General features: G+C 45.3%; 1 protein-coding gene across 1 annotated transcript in view; it reads right to left on the bottom strand.

Annotated features, from left to right (window-relative positions):
• Tmem132c (transmembrane protein 132C) overlaps positions 1–23217 on the bottom strand; it is a 284191-nt gene that overhangs the window by 189361 nt on the left and 71613 nt on the right. Inside the window, exon 2 of the mRNA XM_029477801.1 lies at positions 18294–19179. Within this exon, the coding sequence (XP_029333661.1) occupies positions 18294–19179 (886 nt within the window). The remainder of the gene's footprint in view (positions 1–18293; positions 19180–23217) is intronic.

Raw genomic sequence — 23217 nt, 5'->3', positions numbered from 1 at the left:
ATCACCATTATGACTCCATTATGGAACACTTTTTTTTTTCTTTTCCTTATTCCATATGGAGTTCAGAGTGAGTGCCAGAGCGCTTAGAGAGGTTTTCCCTGGAGGCTTTGTAAACACAGACACTGGGGCAAGCCTTCCATTAACTAACAGCCAAGTAAAACCTGCCAGTGAGTGCCGAGTTGGAGCAGGGATCCAGAGGAGGAAAGGGTCTCTTTGGATGGTCAAGGCTGTTTCTCAAATGTCCTGGTCCCTATGCTGGGCACAGGGTCATCCCACATCAAGCCCACACCCTCTCAGGGAAGATTTTTGTCTATCATTTGCTGAAAGGACAGAAAATATAGATGAGCATACACCGCTAGGAGGTAACCCAAGAGGTGAGAAAAGAGGCGACTTGAACCTTCAGAGCCACACCCTTCTCTTTTGATCTGTTCAATGCTGTTTGAATGTACACACTGCTGAACTGGTTAAATTAGATGCCGAACTGGTAGCCATCTAGAGGGAGAGAAAAAGTTGTAGGTATGCTTTTTTTTTTAATATAATATTTTCTGTAACTTTATACAGGGGAAAAAAAAAACCACTTCCTTAGCAACAGCTTTGCTTCCTGTTTCTTAGAGACTGAGCAAGGATAGAAGGTGGTACAGCCAAGCGAGTACCTGGACCTCAAAACTCTGGGTGAGGGTTTTCCAGAGGCAGGCCACTTCTAATTATTGCTAATTGTGGTCTCATTGCTCTGAAATGGGCCTACATAAGCTAAGCAGATGCTCTACCAGTGAGCCACACTTCCAGCCCCCAGTTCTTTGAATGGTGTTTAAAGTGGCTTTGATTGACTTTAAGGGAAAGAGGAACCCACCCCACCCCGATAGCATGGATTTTAAGACCCCATGACTCCCAAACATCTTCTCCTGGCCACTCCTATTGCTCACATAAAGTCCTAAGGCATTCTTGATTGTGACTGATGGTCATTTCCTAAGGGTGCCCCATGTAGATTTAACATTGGGGTCTACCTTGTGTGTGTTTTATGGGTAGTGGATAAAAGGAAAATTCTATCATCTATCTATCTATCTATCTATCTATCTATCTATCTATCTATCTATCGTGTGTGTGTGTGTGTGTGTATGTGTGTGTGAGAGAGAGTGCACGTGAACGCACGCGCGCACGCATAGGTATTTTCTGAGCTATGGAACCTTTTGCTAGGAAGAAGCAGACACCAAGATGCTTCACTCTCAGAATCCCATATATATATTCTCAGAAACAAGAAACTCCAGCCCCTAAAAACAGGATGATCTCTAAGATACTTCAATAATATTAACCATACCATAATACAGAACCAAGCATGGTTCTGTACTTATAAATCCAGCACCTGTGAGGCTGAGGCCCGAGGATTGCTGAGAGCATAAGGCCAGCCTGGGTTATATAGTTCCAAAAAAGCTTGAATAAAACCTTGTCTCAATCTCCTCTCTCTCTCTCTCTCTCTCTCTCTCTCTCTCTCTCTCTCTCTCTCTCNCTCTCCCTCTTGACCTCCCTCCCTCTCTCCCCCTTCCCCCCCCTCCATGAAATCTCAGTTTCCTGGGATGAGATGAGGTGGGAATTAAATGGCCAATGGTTGTAGCATCTCCTTGTGAATGGAGGGAGCTGGGCTGTCTACACAGTATGGCAGTAGAGCAAATGCAGTGTTACAGGGTCAATTCCGTGTGATCTCCTCCTCAGTACAGATACACCTGTTTCCAGAACCACAGGCCACATTTCTTAATGATATCCTCCTCCTCCAGACAGACCCCACCCTTGCCACAAGCCTTCCCTTTGGTTTATTGGGGGGGCACTCACGGTGTTGAAGGGTCCAGACCCACTTTCCTAGAGAAAAAGCCCACTGAGAAGTTGTATGAGGTTATGTTCAAGCGTGACAGTTTTTGAAAGAACACATCCTAGTTGGTAGTTAGCTGAATTGTCAACCCGACACAGCCTAGAACTCAACTGGAGAGTGTCTCAAGAGAGTGACTGTCTTTATTGGATTGGTTTGTGGGTGTGACCGTAGGAGGTTGTCTTGACTGTTCATTTATATGGAAGGGTCCAGTACACTGCGGGTGGCACTATCCCTAGGCAGCTGATACTGAGCCATATAAGAAAGCATGAGCCTATGAGTGAGCCAGTGAGTAGCGTCTTCCATGGGTTCTGCCTCCAGATTCCTGCCCGAGTTCCTGTCTTGAGTTTACTCAATGATGGATTGTGACCATAAAGTATAAGCTAAACAAATCTTTCGTCCCCAAGTTGCTTTTGGTCAGAGTGTATTATCAACTGCAAAGAAATAAAAAACAGAACAGAACAAACAGAACAGAAGCTAGGAGAAGGGAAAATAAACCAGAAATCAACAAGAATTCTACCTACAGAGGGAAGAGGTGAGTTGCAATGGGGCAAAGGTGACAGAGGACATTGAGACTTCAAGTTCCATTTTCATAGGAGTAGACTGAGGCTCATGGGGGCTCAAACTTCCCTAAAACTAAAAGGCTGATCCAGGATGAGTCCTGCTAGCCAGCCTCCACAGTGGTCCCATTAGGGTAGCATCAAGGAGAAGGCAAGATCACAGGTCCTATGAGTGGAGCCTCAAACACCAGTTGCTGGAAATAGTCCTAACATATTTACCTACTGCTTTTCATTTAAAGCCACCAGAGCATACCACAAGAGAGAATGGGTTTCTCTGCCTGTGGGAGGTGCCCACAGTGACACTGGGCATCTTGGTTGGTTCGCCTCTCCCTTTCCCTTCTGTGGGAGGAGCCGCATCCCTGTTCCTAGAAGCATTCATGTCATCCCAGCAGCAGTAGCCTACAGGCCAGGAAGCAACTAGCTTTCAGTAGAGATACCACCGTCTCTTTCTGAATCACCATCTGGCCAGATACAAGGCTGGAAGAGGAATGAGTGTGCCTAAACAGGCTGAGTATTATTCAAGGTGATACTCAAGCTGGCTTGGGTGGGTGACATGGAAACTGGCTGCAGCAGCAGTGTGAGCAGCTAGTTTGAGGAGGGTGACCCACCTGTTTGGGTTCAGGTGTGCATTGCTTTGCGGAATCCTCAGGTCCTACTACACATATGGGTTCTGAGCCAGCAACTAGTGGCGAGGGTCCAATGTATTTGCACATGCCCTCCAGGGGGTGCTGTTGCACACTTGCAAGCCCTCTGCTTAAGCTGTTGGTGGGAGCTGAAGAGACATGCTCTTCAAGGGCAATGGGCATGGTTTGAGGCAGAGAAGACTTCTCAGGCAGACCACAGCATGTCTCCTCTATGCTGATCACAATGACAGCGTTCCCCTTTTAGTTGCTTCTGAATCTGCTTGTCCTGCACAGGAGATGCTGGAAAGTGCAGAGGTTCAAGGCCCCTTTCATCCTGGCATCCATCTTCACCACTGCCCTTTTCTGCCAGAGCAAGGGAATTCTGAAGCCATCTTGCTCCAGAGACAGAGGCAAGCACTCATTTCCTTCCTTTCTGAGCTCCCAGAGGTCTCAAGTTTCCTCCCAGAGAGGAGGCTGCCTGACATGGTCCTGATGACGCTTCTTTCTGCCAAGTGTGATTTGATTCACTTTACTTCCAGTTTAGCAAAACCTTTATTTATTTAAATAAGAACAAGCCCGAATATCTCGCCCAATGTAGACATTAAAGATGCTTTGGCTGGAGAAATGGCTCAGTGGTTGAGAATATTGGCCACTCTTGCAGAGGACCCAGATTTGGTTCCCAGAACCCTTGGTGGCTCATAGCCATCTATAACTCCAATTCCAGGGGATGTGAATGCCCTCTTCTGGCCTCGAAGGGCACTGCACACACATAGTACACAAACAGATATAGGAAAATACTCACACACATAAATAAATCTTTTTAATTAAAGATGCTAAGTAAACAGTTAAATTAATTTTTTTTCTTTGAGCCAATGAAGAGCCATACCAGATAGGAAGTGTGTGGGGCCATCTACAGGGACAGGGAAGGCAGGGAAGCTTTCAGAAGATACAGCAGGGAGTGTGGCAAAGAACACATTTATTTGCTATAGATACATAGTTTGTCCAATTTAGATACATAGTTTGTCTACATAGAAAGTCTCCAGTCTTGAGAAGAACGACAATATGGTAATAGCTACAGTGGGTAACAACAGCATACCCGTTATGAGGTGAGCCATTAAAGTGTTAAATACCAACAGGAGGTTTGTTGTTGGGAGGGGGTGGGAAGAAATATTGTCCTAAATTCTTCAGGGACTTCAAAACCATGAGCAGAGTGAAGAGGAGCCAGGCTGCTTCCCTCCCCCAGCACCTCTCATCCAACAGCTCCGCTGAGCCAAAACGTGACCTCCCACGGTCCCATTTATAACTCAGTCCTCATGGGTGACTCATCTTCCCCCTGTGCACTTCGGGATGACGTAATTGTCATCTGGACTCCATCTTGAAGTCGTTCATCTCAGAGACTCTGACACAGATCCACGGACTTCAAGATCAGCCACGTGACCAAGCCTTGTTCCAGGAAGTGTTCATTAACAGATAATAAAGGGACCTGAGAGTGAAGTGCAAGCCGATAGCAAGGACAGCTTCCATCTGAATGATCCAGGTGATCACCTTTTTTTTTTTTTTTTTTTAAAAAAAAGCAGAGATGTTAAGATGGACTCATTACAAAGTTCTAGTCTAAGTAGATGAGGCCCCTGCTCTTTGGTAAACAGGAAAATTGGCCTCTATTTCAACAGCTTGTGGACACATTATACTCAGCCAACTTGTGGGAAACAGAGTCCTTGCCTCGTCGAGAAGGGATGCTCTGTCCTTAACAAGCAGCCTTTAAAAGACACACAGGGCACAGTTTTGAGTCTCTGTGACAGGCATGGGCTCTGGGGTCTGAGAAGCAACTGTGTCTAACTCTCACCTTGGTGGTCATGAGCAGCTCTTTTGAGCTGTATTCATTCATTCATTCATTCATTCATTCATTCATTCATTATCAACAGAGAAGGAGACTGCCTTGTGCATTGTTATGTACCGAATACCCTCTCCCTAGCTTCCACCCACCAGCAGGAACTTCTACTCTCTGGTCAACAGCGAGAAACATGCACATATATTATCAAGTATCTTTGTGGAAGTGGGGTGAAACTAATCCTTAGCTGATCTCAATGAAAGCAAGGACAACTGTCTTCTCCAAGCATGCTGCTCTTGCCTTAGAGACGGGAGCTCACCAGTCAGATGCCCCCAGCTCTACTCGGCTCTCAATCAGAAAGAAGGCCCAGCATGCCTTTGTGGGACTTCCAAGAAAACGTATGTGTGATACACGTAAGAGTAACATAAAAATAGTTCATATTTATTAAAAGTGTAATAGGTGCCTAATGTAATAAACTTCTATTGGATTGAAGTCTCAAGATACCACTGGACATGGGTACTGTGATGATCCATGTGCAGAAATCAAGGCTCAGAGGGGCTGTGGAACTGGTCATGGTCATACAGCTGAGAAACTGTGGTGCTGGCTTTGAATCTCAGGACCCATCTCTGAGCTTCTCTTCTCTTCTGTGAGGCTGCAGCCAGAGTGCACACCTACTGCTTGCCCCTGTCCCACTCATGAGACCCCCCTCCTCCTCTTAAGCACCTCCTTTTCATTTCTTTCCCAGATGAAGCCATATGCATGCACCCTTAACATGCTTTGGTGAGATTTATTCACCTCTTCCAGCTTTAAGAATAGCCTGGTGGCTAAACACACTTGCATTCACTGGCCACTGTAAATAGATTAGAGATGGCTGTGTGGCCCAAACAAAGTCAAAGCAACTCAATTACAGGCCATTTACTGGACTCATTATAAGAGAGACATCTACTTTAGACTCTACGAAGGGCAAGAGGCAGGAGACACCGGGGCTCCCTGAGCAGAAAATGAGAGAGGTAATGACAATCTATGCCAAGGGGATGTCATTCAAGCCCAGAGCTTCTGGATGCAAAGCCCCTCACCATTTCAGCTGTAACTGGGCTATGTGTGATGGACGCATGCCTCCTCTCTCAGTGGCCCCATTTTATCATCTGTAGGATTGTCTGTTGAAAGGACTGAGTTATTTTCCAAGTGCCATGGAAACACAACTGTTTAGGAGCCCACAAGGACCACCCAAGCCACAGTGTCCAAAACGACTTGGAGCTTTGACGCTTGGGACCCACAGGTTCCACCCTGGCTGCACTCAGCAAGACTAGTATAAAAGACCACACATTCTTTTGTCTGCAGCAAGTTCTATTTTCAAAGATCTCCTCTGGGAAACTCGAGAGAAGAGAAACCAGCTAGCAGATTGTCGTGTCACAGCAATGTGGTGGTGGGCGCAGGGATCTGAAGGAAGGTGAGGTGTGGTCCCTGCCTTCTGCCCATCACTGTTGAGAATGTTTCTATCAGGGGCATCCTGGCCTCACAGCTAGGTGTTCTCCAGGGAGAGAATTGAGGAAGGAAGCTCTTTCTATAAGATAGATATAGAGACCATGGTGGGAGAAGGCAAGAGAGACAAGGATCCCAGCTCTGGGGGAAGGGAGGTGGATGAGATCTGGAGAGCTGAGAGCTGCAGCCATCTCCCTTATCCCTGTCTGCTGAATACCTCTCTTTCTTCTGTTTACCTCCATGTCCCTAAAACTCAGGACCTGCCTTTCTAGGCAGAGTTCCCCATGCCTCTCAGAGTTCCCCAACCCACCTGTCCAGAGGATGGGCCGAGGCATACACTCAACTTCTCTAAGAACTCAGGAAGCACTGGCTGGAATGGCAGCCTGCATCAGCAAGAAACTCTGTAAATGCCTCTTTTTCCTCTGGCCATGAGTTGGACTTGGCTAATAATTCCTGGGGGGGGACAAGACATATAGTTCACCTACTTAAAATTCAGGAGCCCCGGAGACTGATGTCAGACCAACAGAATAGCTGTGTACTAACACCTGAACATTCCAAGAACATTGCCCAGGGCACAGTGACACACATTGGTCATTCCAGCACTGCCAAGGCTGAGGCAGAAGGATTTTAGACCAGTCCATACTACATGGTGTGTTCAAGGCCAGCTTCAGCAGCACTATGGGTTTCAGAGTCAATGAATAGAATGCAGATTTGGGAAGATGCTTCAGCTGGGAACGTGTTGTGTACACAAGCATGAGGCTCTGAGTTCAAACGAAGTGCTCACATAAAATGCTGGGCATGGTGCTACATGACTGGATTCCTAGCACTGAGCAGGTAGAAATGGGTGGATTCCTGGAGCTCACTGGTGGGCCAGCCTTGCCTATGGTGTGAGTTGTGAGATAGTGAGAGACCCTGCCTCAATAAAAAAAAAATCCCAGGACAAAAATAAATAAAACCTACCAAAACCAAAAATAAAACAGGTAGATGGAACTCTCAAAAAGTGAAATCTGAGGTTGTCCTCTGTTTCCACATCCATGCACATACAGGTGAGCCCCTCACACACAAGAACACACATACACACAAACATACACTAGACATACATACATACATACTTATGTATGCCACCCACTCACAATGCACACACAATGACACACTCATAATACAAACATCTACATATACCACTCCACAATACACATTACATACACACATGCATATACATATATATATGCATACTAACATACATACACCTATGTATATACATGCATACATGCACACTAACACACACATATATGAGTATATACAGATACCACATATGCACTGTAATACACACATACCAATATGTAGATACATACATATGCACAAAAATATGTGAATACAAACAACACACATGCATATCAACACAAATATATATATATATACACACATATGCATACACGCACACACCACACACACACACCATCACAATAAAGAAACCAAATGCAGAAAAGGCCGAGAAGCCTCTCTGCTGCGATTACAACTTGGTTCTTCTAGCCCCTCTGCCCACTGAACATAACCAGAAAGAGACCAGATGCCACAGGCCCACTCCTTATGGGTTAAACTGTGCACCAACACAGTCAAAGGCATAGTTTGGAGAACTTGAGAGCTAAGATGACTTTTAAGTGGGTTAAAGAATGTGGAACAAAGGCAGCGGGTGGTGGGTCAGGAGGGCCCTCTGGTTCCTCTCTGTTCCAAGCTGGAGTCAATTTGCTGTTCAAATGTTTCCCACAACAGCGAATAGCTCTGAAAGTCTGCACCAAGGCTGGGCTGCCTGGCAACACAGATGTGTTTTGGAGGAGCTGGGGAGGGGACTGGGGCTGGAGCAGGAAACTACTTCTTTGCTTCTTTCCAAGCAGAAAAAAAAATTGCTCCTTTTGTCTGTTCCAGGAGAATGCATTTAAAATGACAAGCTAAAGAAAATGAAAACAAGCCCTTGCCTTTGGAGGCATTTGATGGGGAGGAAAACGGACACTGGTGAAGAACATACAGGAAAACGCATCTCCAGAATTTTCTGAGCTTTCTTTTACTATACCGTCAATGCAAACTTGACTGTGTTTTAAGGTCTCCTCTGACAATGGGGTGTCTGAGAACAGTGCAGCCCTTCTGTGACCTCACAGCTTTATGGCCAGTTGGAAATGTAGAAACAGAAATTACCAGGGTGATCCAGGTATCTGGAAAATGCCTTTGAGGAGTTGTGGGTTTTTTTTTTCTCTTTTCCTTCAAATCCTTCAACATGAAAGAGATCAGAAGAAAAAAAGATGACTCTGTGAAATTGAATTATAACAGCATCAGGCAGTCTGCACTCAGCAATTAAGAGGAGTGGATTTGAGGGAGCCCGGCTGGATGGAGGCGGAGAAGGGAGAGACCTACTTCAAACTCTGCCACTTCCCGTGGGGCACGTGGCTGGTACTGCCAAGGGGTGAGGCAGAGAACAGGGTTAGAGCTTTAGCAGCATCTTCCCTGTGGTTGGGTCAACGCAACCCCATTCCTGAACACCCGCCCATATGCATCCTCCCAATGAGACCCATCTGGGAACAGAGTTTTTGTGAGTTGTTAGGGGTTAGTGAACCCTGCACCCAATGACAGTGTCCTTTGAAAAGGAAGGAAAGGGGACCTGGGGCAGCAAAACCACAAAGCAGCGACAGGAGGCAATGTGTGATGGTCAGAAGCTGAAGTGAGTGATATGGCCACAAGCTAAGGATGAGGGGCCACAAGGAGTTACAAGAGGCAGTTAGGGATTTTTCTCTAGAGACTTTGGGGGCCCCTTGATTTCTGATTTTTGGCCTCCAACCCTGTGAGTGAAGGAAGCTTTGCTGCTTCTAGTCACAAAGTTTGGGGCCCGTTGCCATGATGCAAGGAACACATGCTTACTTTGTGTATGGGGTTCACATGCAGATGTGCACATGTATAGGTAGAGGCTAAATGTTGACATGAGGGTCTTCTTCCACTACCCTCCATCTTGTTTATTTTTGAGACAGTGTATCTCACTGAACCTGCAAGCTCATGGACTCGGCACATGGATTCATGGATGGCTGGTCAGTGATCCAGGGACCCTCTGACCTGCTTCCACCATGCCAGGATTATGGATATACTTCATCACACCACCCTACTTTTTTCCTGGGGGTTCTGGGATCCAAACTCAGCTCCCCTGCTTGTGTAGGAATTACTTTTACCACTGAGCCATCTCTGTAGTCCCTAATTATTACTTCTTGGAGCTATGACTGGCTCTGGGGACACAAAAAGGGTCACCTGCAGGTATTGTGTGTGTGCTGTGACAGCTGGAATGTAACTGTTACCTGTTGGTTTTAACTCTCAACTTGATACAACCTAGGAGGAGAATCTTCTCAAAGTAATGCTTTATTTTAAATTATGTTATTTATTTTAAATTATGTTAATGTGTGTACTTTTGCATGCATGTACATATGCACACATGAATGCAGGTCCCTGCACAGGCCAGAAGAAGGTGTCAGATCCTCTGGAGCTGGAGTCACAGACAGGTGGGAGCTACCATGTAGGTGCTGGGAACTGCACTTAAGACCTTTGCAAGGTAAACCACTGGGCACTCTCTCTAGCCCCATGGAAGATATTCTTAATGACGAATTATCTAGATCAGACTCTCTTGTGGGCATGGCTGTAGGTGAATTGTCCAAATGACATAGGAAGACTTAGCCCATTGTGGGCGGCCTCATTCCCTGGGCACAGTATCTTGAACAATATAAGAAAAGAGAAAGCCAGCTGAGAGCAAGTAACAGATTTGTTTATCCCTTATGCTCTTGACTGTGGATGTACTGTGACTAACTGCAAATTCCTGGCCCTGACTCCCCCAAAATGATAGACTGTAAACCTGGAACTATAAGCCAAATAAATCCTTTCTTTTTCTAACTTCCTTGTCAGGCTATTTTATCACAGTAACAGAAATGAAACCGTAATACTTCTGTTTTCTGGCTTGTCTTCAAAGCCACAAGGTCTGGCAGTAAACTTTCCATTTGTCACCAGTTGCTGGGGCTGTCAAGTGGCCAATCCCTTCGGAAGCAGCATTAGAACATCCAGGGCCTGTAGCGCTGTTCCTTTTAGCTCCATGGGTGTGATATATACCCTAAAGTTTGGCCACTGTAACTGATTTAGAACTATGTAATGTACTCAGAACCCTCATGACTGTCTAATTCAGGATCCTTTTACCAGCCCCAGAGGCGGACATCACTCCCTTCTCATTATATGTCCTGCTTACTGATAACTGCCTCTTTCTGATTTGCTTGTTCAAGACGTTCCATACAAATGGAATTACAGACACTAGAGTCATTTGTACATGGCTTCTCTCAGCATCTTATGTTCGAGGTTCACCTACACAACAGCACATATGATTCAATTTCTTCAGATTTACAGTTTTTATGGCTGTGAGCCATCAATCAGTTGCTAGGATTTGAACTGGGGTCCTTTGGATCCACAGTCACTGCTCTTAGCTGCTGAGCCACAGCTCCAGCACATGATTTAATTTCTTTTGAGGGGTTAACTCTTTTCCACTAAACAGGTCGCTAACATTTGCTGATCCACCCAGCAGCTGATGGGTGGGGTTTTGTGACTTGGCTGTAATGATAATGTTTCTGTGTACACTTGTGTCCTGTGTGCCACCGTGTAGGATCCTACCCTTAGAACACTGGTGGGGGCTGGTGACTTGCCCTTTGCTCTGGCTGTTTCCAAAGAACTCTACTGGAATAGCCTTCCCTAGTCCTTGTAAAAAGAGGTGGGAGTCAGCCTCAGTGCCATTAGTCAGTTACTCTCTTAAAAAGTAACTCACTCCCACCCCTGGTACTCTTCCGGTCCTCTTGTATATGAAGTCACATGGTATATCTCCTCAACTGCTTTCCTGCATTCATCCTTTTTATTTATTGACTGGAACATGCTAGGAGTATATCACAGTTAGGATTGGTTTTATTTATTTATTGAAGCATGTTTAGATTATACTGAGGCCATGTTGACTTGGTCAGGGACTGGAGTCACTAATTGAGGTGACTGTGCTCCACTCACCAGTCACAGACATCACAGCCATCAGTGATTCAGCCATCAGTGTTCATATACAAGATTCAGGGTTGAAAGGGAGATCGCCTCTGCACCTGCCTCAGGCTACTGCATTCCTCACCCATTTTATGGTCACAGCTCTGAAGGTTGAAGCTATGAATGCCTGATATATATTTTTCCCACCCCTTTATATTTATATATTATATATAAGTTATATGTGATATATCTAATAAAATTATATTATATATCATATAAAGTATATGATATTATATTATAAGGTGTATAGTGTATGTTATATAAAATTTATGGTATATCATATTATATGTAAAGTATATAGAATATATTCTATGTGTTTATTTTATATATTTAATTTATATTTAATTTATATTTATGATATATATTATATTCATTATATACATTGTATTATCTATTCATAGTATTAATTATTATCTTATATTATTTATTTTATATTATTCATTATAATATTTTATAATATATTAATACAATATATAAATTATATATTAATATATAAGTAAATATATTAAACATATTTAAGTTATGTTATATAAATATGTATTATACACACACATATATATGTGTATATATGTATGTACGTATGTATATGTATGTATATATGTGTGTGTGTGTGTGTGTATATATATAAAGCAGAGTTACCCTTTAGCAGGGTGACAATGCCCCCAACTAGACACCAGAGAGCCCAGTACCAGGAATGGGTTGCCTCTTTTGGACATATTGGCCAATAAGGTTGATAGAAATTTCAAATGTCATAGGTAATTGCCAACACTCCTGATTACCCTCTAGAACTTGACAATAAGACCCTATTGTGGAAGACGTCACAGACTTGAGTCATGTGAGAACATGGAGAAATCAAGCAGGTATTCCCCAGGAAACTTCATTCCTCCTGGATAGCTTTCATAATGCTAGAATGTCTATGACTGGTAGACAAAGTAGCCATCAATTTTACCTAGCTGTGAACCATTCAAGATACAATAATAACCAGCCTGGCAAGACAAACTCACTAGTGCAATAGTGGTACATACGTCAGGGGTGTAACCAACCACTTTCTGATCAGATTTAAGGTCCATACCTGGCATCATTACTGGGGTCAGGAATCTGTGTCTAAACAAGCCATAGGCCCTAGAAAGAACCTATTGCTAACACTCTGTTAAATGGACAGACTATTAAATCATCTCTTAATAATTTACCCATATACCCATAGATTAATAAAGCTTTCAACTCTCATCAGAAAAGTTTCTCTCTGCAGTAGACAGTGATTAACAAAGAGACCCACAACAGGTCAGTGCTCAGAGAATAAGAGACTGTGGGGGTGCTCAGACACAATGGGACAAAGACATCACATCCTCTTCCTCCCCGGCTCAGGCTCACTGATGAAGAAGAGGCAGAAAGATTGTAAGAGCCAGAGGCAGTGGATGACTGCAGAGAGACGGTTTTCAGGACACAGTAGGGCAGTTGCACATATGAACTCACAGTGGTTATGATAGCATATGCTAGACCTTTGCAAGCTCAGGCCAGACAAAATCCAAGCATGGAGGTGGAAGGTGGGTACCAAGTCCCACCTCTAGCTGAGGAGCTACTGGTAACTGATAGCTGCTGGGGGAGGAAGAAAGAATTTGCTCTAAAAGTGTAGCCCTTTGTAGGCTGACAATGCTCTAGTGGAAGGACACATACATAAGAATCACACTGGAGTAAATGAGATATTTAAAAAGGACAATACAAAATTGGGTGAGTAGTATGGGCAGTTAAGAGCACTTGGTGCTCGTCCAGAGGGTCCAGAGGACATGGTGGTCCAGATTATCTGTAACTCCAATTCCAGGAGATCTGATGTCCTCCTCTGATCTGCATGGTCTCGAGACATGAACCTGGTACACACACACACACACACACACACACACACACACACACACACACAAAGACAAAGTATTCATACCCATCAGATAGTAAAATAAATAGATCTAAAATGTTTTTTATAAAAAGTTTGAAATCCCAACACCTATGTAAAAAAGTTGCCATGGTTGGTAGTGACTGTAGTTCCAGCAGGGGGTGCTAGAACTCGGTGGATCCTGAGAGAGACTAACCCTGTCTCAGGGAAGTAAGGTGGAGAGTGATGGAGAAAGATACACAAATATCCAGCTCTGGCCTCAGCAAACATGGTACCATTGTATGTGCATGTAACCCAGACAAACATGTATCAATTAATCAACCAATCAATCAGTGACTTGGAGAAGGCAAGCTTTTCTTTTGCTCAAGAGCAGGCTTTATATACCTGTTCTCAAGATGTTAATTGTGGGTCGAGGGCACAGAGAACCAACTTTCTCTTGTGGAGGGAGAGCTAGGTGATACTGAGCAGGGGGCGGGGGGGATACCTTGCCACACTCAGCATCTCACATGCATACAGCTGTTTCCCTGCAGAAGCATGGAGCCTTCCTGCCTGCCCTGTAGCACTCAGTGCTCAACAATACTCCTTGTGGGGTAAGCTATCTGAGAAAAGCTCTACCTTATTGGCTAAATGCTATGGTCTTCAAGGGTCTCTGGGATGCTCCCAGCTGAAGGTGTCTAGGGTCTGAGCAGGCTCTGTACCCAAATGTTTTGGTCACTTCCTAGTCCAGATGCTCAATGGCATATGATCAGCAGAGTGGGCAGAGCATGCAAGGCCCATTAATGATCTTCTCCAAATCCAGGGCCTGAGAAGAGAGCGCCCCACCCAGGTGAAGGTCTCATCTCATCTGTCCACTGGCTGCATCTCTTAAAGGAAACTGGACATTTCTTCCAAAATCTGCTCCTGGCAACTGGACTTCTTCCCCTTTGAAAATGTCCTCGGTCATGAATAAACTGGAAATGGATAATGTGCCTTACAACCAAATTTCTTGATCCAAATATTACATGCATCGTGGTGAAAACTGTCCAACTGTGGCCTTGAAATTAAGGGATGGATTGAGTGACGAAGCTGGGCAAAGGTACATCACCGGGTGACTTCTGGGAGTATCGTAAAAAAGAAATGAATTTTGTTTTTGAGATGGGCTCTCACTGTATAGTTCTGGCAGGCCTGCCTGAACTTGCTATACAGACCAGGCTAGCCTTGAACTCACAGAGAACACCTGCCTCTACCTCTTGCACTCTGGGGTTAAAGGCATGTACTGCCATGCCCAGATTTTTTTTTAAAGACACACAGAAGGTTGGAAGATAAGGAGGTGGAAAGAGTTGAGATACTGAATAGGGGGGTCACAGAATGAAAAACCATAGGATAAGCTGTCAGAATGGACATTTGGTCACCTCAAAGCTATAGCAGAAAATACCCAGATGTCTATATTGTTTATAACCTCACTTTATGATATTCCTCTTTTCCATGGTTCACCTATTTGTGGCACACATGTATGTGGATGCATCTTTCTGCATGTGTGTGTGTGTGTGTGTGTGTGTGTGTGCACATCTCGGCAAATGTGTAGGTACATGGAGGCCCAAGGTGGATGCTGGGGACTATCCTCCATCTTTCTTGTTATCTCCCTTATTCATGGGAGCAGAGTTTCTCAATCAACCCAGAGGTCACAACAAGTTGCTGGTCTCCTAGCCAGTTCTGCTTTAGGCTCTCCTTGTTCTGTCTTCCAAGGCTGGACTCACAGGAGGGTTACCCTGGCAACCTGAGCTCCTGTTCTTCCACTCGCATGCCAAAGGTGTGACCCACTGAACCACAACTCCCTGTCCCCTTTCACCTTTTAATATTTATTTATCGATTTATTTTATGTGTATTTGCATATGTGAGTTCATATGCACCACACATATGCATGAGCTCACAGAAGCCTGGATCTAGACTTATAGGCATTTATGAGCCACTATATAGGTTCTGGGAACTGAACCTAGGTCCTCTGTAAAAGTAGTAAGTGCTCTTAACTGCCCAGTCTTCTCCCCAGTCCCTTTCATTTTTATGGGATTTCCCTCCCGTTTCAAACAGTGAAGTTGGGGTTTTGGAATGAGAATGGATAACTCCAAGATAGATTCTTGGACACTGTTTTTCCTCTTGGTCTACGGGTTCCAGAACTGAGACATGTGTGTCCATGAGCATGTGTGCATGTATGTATGTGTGTCTGCATGTATGCATGTGTGCGTGTGTGTGCGTGTGCGTGTGTGTGTGTGTGCGCATGTGTACATGTGTGCTGGGTCTTCCGTACTAAGGATCTTTGTGTCAAGTTTAAAGTCAGGGGACAGGAGATCTTTGCGAGTAAACAAGGCTTACCTCCTCACATGAAGCCTGCCACGAGTCATGATTAGAAAGCTGTGAGTGAGGAAATGTGGACACAAAGAGTCTCTAAGTATTCTCTCATCTCCCGTGCTCCAAAAGCCCTGCTTTCTAGGAAGACAATTCTTCCTACCAAAATTGGGGTGAAATGGTGATCAATACAGCTTGGGGACAAACCCGGGAGCTGGAGAATCCACAGCACAACTCAATGAACGTTTATAGGTTTTTTTTAAAAAATCCGTTGGTAATATTCAATCTTTTTATGTGCCAGACACTGGTATGAAGGCCTCACAAATTCAGAATCATTACAGGCCCGTGGAAGTAGGTAATATAATTGAATTTATCTTTAAGATAAGCAAAAATTGAGGCTGTGAAGGGAAGCCCTGCATGCCACTCAGGCTGTGTGTGGCAGGAACAGAGGTCCTCCTCTATTGGGATGAAAAACCCAGACATCCTCTGCAATAGCCAGGCCAGTGCATGTTTCCTGCTACCAGACTGCCTGGGCCTTAGATCTGTGTTGTCTGGGGGATGGAGGGTGGCTAGAATCACCCTGAAGAGGGTAGAGGCTGCACTTTCTCAAGGGGGGAGCTGGTACACACCACTGGAAGACAACAAAGGTGTCTCTGATATGTCACAACCCCCTTGAAGTGCTGTAGCTGCCTTCTGTCCCCATGCCCCCAAGGCAGCACTGTGTGGATTCAATTTACAAGATCTAGAAGTCCCAGGCAAAACCATGAACTCAGATTTTAGCTCAGTAACTTTTCCTGATCAGCCGGGGGAGGGGCACAAGGACAGAGGAGTGAAGCTGGACCTTCACTCTAAATCCCCCGCCATTTTGGTTCCATATCAACACTTGGAGGAAGCCATAGACACAGCTCCAGAGAGAACTCCCTGAACCAGCCATCTCAGCCCTGTAAAAAACATAAATCTTATAAAGAGGTATCCTAAATCCTTTAATGACACCCAAAGCAGCAGAAAATTGGGACCTGCAGCAACAGCCCACTCACAATTGTAAGAAAGAGCTTAGGGCACAGATCAGCCATAGAACATTCAGGAAGAGACCCTGGGTTTGGGGTTTGACTCTTGGATGCCGCAGGCACAAGAAAGTAAGTATATTGTTAAGACAGAGCTCTCAGCAAATCATTATTTGAACCCAGAGGAATAAGTAATACCTTAAGAAATATATGAAAGTCTTTGACTTTCAATTCTTTATGTGACGCACATGCAACGCAAAAACCTTACCAATAACCATCCTGGCAGCCAGACTACCAGAATAGGATGTCACCGAAGTACAGGATAGCATGCTGGCATTCTGTTTTGAAAGCATTCCCTCCCTCCCCACCCAGAAGCAAATCATCTGACAACATAATAAATATTGTTTAAAACAAACAAACAAACAACTGAAATGTAGCTGCAGCAATTATAACGGAAGACTTTCTCACTCACAATTAAAATCCCTCTTTTTGAATCCCTCACTTTTCAGCGTCACTTGAAGACAAATCTCCCTCTTATGCAGCTCCTGAGCTAGTCTGAGGAAGCTTTGCCTTGCGGTGCTTCCCCTAGGCATTTGAGAAAGCATGTGTGCTGAGCTGAGCACCAAAGCCCTCACAGTGAGAAGCAATCCGAGAGCAAGAGCTCTCTGCCAGACACCCAGTGATGGAGGCCAGCTTCCTGAGATGAAGCCCATCTCCCCAGTTTGCTAGGATATGCAAATTATGCAAATGAGGTCAAAGAAAGGTTAGCTTCCCTGCTCAATCTGATGAAACCTTGGAGCCAAAGACCCAACCGCGGCAGCATTGAATGCCAAGGCCCTGGGCTCCCAGATGATAGAAGAGCACACATAAGTAATCCCAGTTTTGAGGGGTTTTGCATGGTTTTCGTGTCCCCTCCCCCCTCCCCTTCCCATGCTCCTCCCCCAGCAACAAGTAGTAAGTTTCCATTTCTCTGTGGCCTTTAGCTCCTCAGCACTTCTGAAACACAAGTCATTTACCCCACCCCCGACTTGTGGTGGTGGGTCTCTCTATGACTGTTAGGGCACCCACAATTAGGTTGGGGCTCCCACCTCATCACAGTCCGTCAACATTACAGACAGGGAAAGTCAGTCTCTGCTATAGAAGGGCGCATAACCTTTGGAGCAATAGAAAATGGAAAAGAGGAAGAACAATCACTGTATGGGTGAGACATCTTAAAGCCAAAAACAACAACAACAACAAAAAAACCAAAAACCAAAAAACAAAAAACCAAACCAAAACAAAACAAAAAAACCCCAAGCCTCTTAAAGTGGGTGGTCTCCCCAGTTCTTGGGAGCCTTTCTTTATCTGAGAAGTCTATAACATTTGCAAGTAGAGGCATTGATCTTGAGCAGTGGTTTTCCTGAATTTTAATTCTGTAGCTGGTAGAGAAAAAGAGGCCACCTACTAACTCGCCTCTTCCCGATCATCGCCCACAACAAACACAGTCTAAGCACAGCTTCCCAGCGCATCTTGGCTTAGAATCACAGGCTTCTGTATTAGGGGGCAGATCCCTTGGGAGGTAGCAATTACGCCGACCCTTAGGCGTGGAGTCAGATTGACTCTAGACATACTACATACAATCAGATACCAGCCTGGGCGCCTACCTTAGGATGAAATGGTCCACAGTAGAGTTATTGGCGATGGTGACAGATGCGGTGACTATGTCTCCCTGCTTGACAGGCTGGGAGGGCAGCCAGATGACCACATTGCCATCCAGGCGCAGTTCGCTGAGCTGGGTGCTGTCCTGGGCGCGGTAAAGGCTAACGGTGCCAATCTTCTGTAGGTGGGATGTCCTGCCCTCCTGTCCATCCTTTCCTGGACGAATAGCATTGTCCTTCCTGGTGTCACCTCCAGTGCAGTCACCACGCTCACCCCCTGGCTGTACAGCATAATACAGTTCCACAAGATTCCCCTCTGGCTGCTCTGCTGGCCTCCTGCGCCCAGATACAACCGCTGGGGGACTGAACCAGCCAGGCAGCATCTCCAGCTGGGCCACGCACAGTCCCAGGGCTCCACCCAAGCGGCAGCTGCCTCGAACCTCCCGGCTGTCTCTGAAGGCAAAGACCCGCAGGCAGGGCAGTTTCTCGTCCTTTTGGTCATCCCAGTCTCGGCCCACAATGTGGAAGAGCACCTGTACTTTGGGATGGCTCAGGTAGACTTTCTCTTGGAGGATGTAGGCCTTCAGTCTCCAGTCAAAGGGAAACTTACTGGTTGGGCCTAAAAAGTTGGGGTTCAACATCAAGTCCAGAGGGATGACCTTTTCTGCAGAGTAAGGCCCATAGCTGACGTTTAATACCGGGGGCTGCTGGGCCTTGTAGATGAAGAAAGACTCCACCCTGGACTGCAGGCTGGCATTCCGCAGTGGGTCGGGGTTGGCCTCCTTTAGGAAGAATGCAGTCTCGGCTCTGAGGACGTGGAAGCTCACGGGCAGGTACGGCGGCAATGAAGAGAATCTCTGTATATTATCCATGACCCCTCGGCTTTCTGTCACTAAGGAAGAGAGGGGAAGAAGTTTAAATCAGTAACAGGCAGCTATTATCCGGGCTGTTAGTTTGCACGCAGTGATTTAGAACAAAGAGCTACGAGTTCTAAACTCCACGACCAAAGCTACAGAGTCCTTCAGGAAACTGCCAACTCTTCCCGGTGGTCCGCTAATTACAGAATTATTAGGTTCAATTATGTAAAGTAGATTGAAGTGTGTAAAACTGGGAGTTGGTGGCTTAGTAAAGTGCTTGCCATGAAAACTTGAGGACCTGAGTGAGTTCAGATCTCCATAATCTAAAAAAAGAGGCAGTGCATGGTGGCTTATGGGTGTGGTCCTAGCACTTGGTGGGGGTGTGGGTGGGGGGCGGGAGCAGAGACAGAGGAACCCCTAAGCCTTCTTGGCCAGCTAGTCCAGCCAAACCAGTAAGTTTAGGAGTAAGAAAATGGCATGTGGAATAGAATAAAATCCACAAATTATCCCTGAAACAGAAAGGTTTAGTTGGAAGTAAAGATGGCCCCTCAAATCCTGAGGCAAAAATGTATAGACTTTAATAAATACTGCTAGAGCAGTTGTGTTAAGAGACACTTGTTTTAAACAACAACAACAACAACAACAAAATTAAATTAAATAGAACTAGATCCAAATCTTACAAGCAAGATGAAACCTTAGAGCCGGAGAGGTGGCACAGCTGGCAGAGTGCTTGCTGCATAAGCCTGAAGCCCTGAGTTTGAGTCTCCAGGACTTATGTAAAAGCCCACACCAGGGAGGCAGAGCTGGGAGAACCCCGGGGTCAGTTTAGCTGCAATGGTGAGTTCCAGGTGAGACCCTGTCTCAAAATAAGCTGGAAGGCAATAGAGGAAGACACCCAATCCTAACCTTTGACCACCACTCACACTTAGTAAGGATAAACCCTCAGGCACATGCAAACATGAGAATACATCACACACAGAGACACACACATTCGTACTCACAAATCATAATATTAAACGTTGAATGGACCCATGACAAAGTAGAGGATGGTGTAGGGAGAAGACAAAGAGAAAAGAGATGTTGGGAAACATAGGAGAGACAGAGACGGAGCTGAGGAGAGGAAGAAAGCCCACCTGAATTAGATGTGATGACACTGTAAAGTATGACGCATCTGGATAGAAGGTGTTTGGAAACAGGGGCTAGAGAGATGGCTCAACAGCTAAGCACTCTGGCTACTCTTTCAAAGGACTTGAATTCAATTCAGAGTCCCCGCATGGCAGCTTAAAACTGTCTAGATCAGTGGCAAACGCCTTTAATCCCAGCACTCGGGGAGGCAGAGGCAGGCAGATCTCTGAGTTCGAGGCCAGCCTGGTCTACAAAGTGAGTTCCAGGACAGCCAGGGCTATACAGAGAAACCCTGTCTCAAAAACAAACAAACAAACAAACAAACAAACAAACAAACAAACAACTGTCTAGATCTCCAGTTCCAGGAGACTACAGTGCCCCCTCTGGCCTCCATCGGTACTACATGCAGACAGTACACAGCTGTGCATACAAACACACACATAAAATATATTTAAAAGTATGTGGAAATTCTTTCTACTATGTTTGCAACCCTTCTATCCATAATGTCAACGTTGAAAAACACATAAAAATATATTTAAAGGTGTGTGGAAATTTTTTTGTTACTATGTTGGCAACTCTTGTAGCCACATGGTCAAATACCAAAATAAAAGAATGTGGAAATACTCAATGAAATAAAAAGAATGTGAGCAAACCATTTAGGTTTTATAACCCTCATTTTCTATGTACAGATCTTGCCTGTTTGTTAGAACAAACAGCAACAAGAGAAGCCCTTGCCCCCACCCCACCTACACTCCCGCCCCCATTATTTGAAAACCAGGAGCAGAAATACCTGTATTTATGTCTATGGACTTCAAGTCCTCTGGTCATGTTAACCACTTAAGCTTGGTAAATTTAGTTACAAATCACTGAAGGTCCTGTAGTCACTGTTGTTTTCCTTTATTGCTAATGACAGAATCTTCATTATCAAAATGTGTAAGAGACTGAATAAGTCAACTACCCTCTGGTTAGGAGGGAGCCCTTTAAGGGTCCCAGGCAACTTCTGGTCCTCTTCAAGATTCTACTCATGTGGTGGCCAGCACTTCTTGGTCCTTGGAAGCCCACTTTCTGTCCCTTAATTTATTCAGATCTGTCTGACAATGCTCGCTTGGCCCCAACCGAAAACTAATTTTACTCAATCTATGTATCTTGCTGTCTAATCTCTGAGTTCAAAACCTCAGCACCCATCTAAGAGCCCTCGCTGGGGAGGCATAGCTGGGAGGATCCCAGGGGCTCTCTGGCCAACCAGTTTAGCTGTCATGATGAGCTCCAAGTTCAGTGAGAGACATTGTCAAGGGGAAAGGCAATAGAGGGAGACACCCGGGGCCAACCTTTGAGGACCACACACTCCTGTATTAGTAGGTATGAACCCTCACACACATGTGCACACATGTGAATACATCACACATGTGCATACTGAAATGCTACCTTAAGAAGCTAAGAGTCGAACTGGAGAGATGGCTCAGCGAGTTAAGAGCACCGACTGCTCTTCCAAAGGTCCTGGATTGAATTCCCAGCAACCACACAGTGGCTCATAACCATCTGTAATGGGACCTGATGCCCTCTTCTGGTGTGTCTGAAGAGAGCAATGGTGTACTCATATACATAAAACAAATAAATAAATCTTAAAAAAAAAAGAAAAAAGAAGAAGCTGAGAGTCTCTGGGTCCCCAGCTTTCCTCTCAGCACAGTAAGTATGGAAATAGAGGAGGTTTGTCTGCAGCTGGGACAGAATAAGAGATGGTGGCCATCTGGGTACTGGGACTCAGCCCCTGCAGCCTGAGGGAGTTGCCTGCTGGACCCTAGGGATGGACTTAATGTTTGCAGCCCCAGATTTAGAGTCATGAAACAGTTAAGTCCATGCATATTGAGGCTGCTAGAATTCCACATTAAGTCAGAAATGGGTGATACATATGCTTCCCTCTATCTGTCCCAGATGACTTCTCAGCCACTTGCTTGTCCAAGATGAGAATCCCCAGGAGAACTATGACTTTCAGTGTTCAGGACTTTCAATGCTAAGGACTCTGGCTGCATAAAGGGCTCAAGATCACAAATGCCCAACTGCTACCTTGGCAGCCTCAAATCAGCCAACCTCCTTGTCTGGTCTTTGTAAATCCCAAGAAACCCAAACTATCTTCCATTCATGACAGAGAAGCTGGGAGACTTTTCTCTCCCTCCTTTTTCCCCCCCAACCTTCCTCCCTGTGCCTTCTTCCAAGTGCAGCCTGCATCCACCCTGAGCATATGGGACACCCTGCTTGCTCTCCTCTGGAAGCATCCCTAATCCCTTCCCGGCAGGGACACTGGCAAGCAGATCAAAGCTGCCTTTGGTTCTGCGTCCAGATGAACTTGGGTTGTCAAGATGTCTCTTCAAAGAAATAACACTCTCTTCCTAGCCCAGAGGCCCTGCGCCGGGGTCACCAGTGACAAGGGCACCTTCATTCCTTTCTCATTAGGGACAGCAGAGCATCTCCAGTTTAACCCACTCAGTCCTGGTCGAGCTTCAGACACACTCGGAAGCTTTGCCAAGGTACACCATTCCACGAAGAGTCCTTGGAAGTGTCAGAGCTGAGTGTTTAAGAAACTCACTGTACTTCACAAAATACCAAAAGGCTAATTGCCACATCTAGCGATGTTTAATTTTAAAGTGTTGAGTCCGGCCCAAAGGGCTCTTGAGAACTTGAAGTAGAAAGATTTAGAGACAGTTTAATTTGGGGGAGACAGGGAGACAAAGCTTTGCAGACAAAGCTGAGCATGGGATTGCAGGGTCCACCTGCAGCAGGGCGCCCTGGGAACATGATGCTTTGTTGACAAATTTCACCATCATTCTTCACTCTACCTGCACAGGAGAGGTTCTCTCTCTCTCTCTCTCTCTCTCTCTCTCTCTCTCTCTCTCTCTCTCTCTCTCTCATCTGTCTCTCTTCCCCCCCCCCTTCATGTGTATGCAGATATG

Source organism: Mus caroli, chromosome 5 (assembly GCF_900094665.2).
Source record: "Mus caroli chromosome 5, CAROLI_EIJ_v1.1, whole genome shotgun sequence".
NCBI classification, from domain to species: domain Eukaryota; kingdom Metazoa; phylum Chordata; class Mammalia; order Rodentia; family Muridae; genus Mus; species Mus caroli.
Note: the sequence above shows the minus strand (reverse complement) of the source record. Positions and strands in the feature narration are given on the sequence as shown.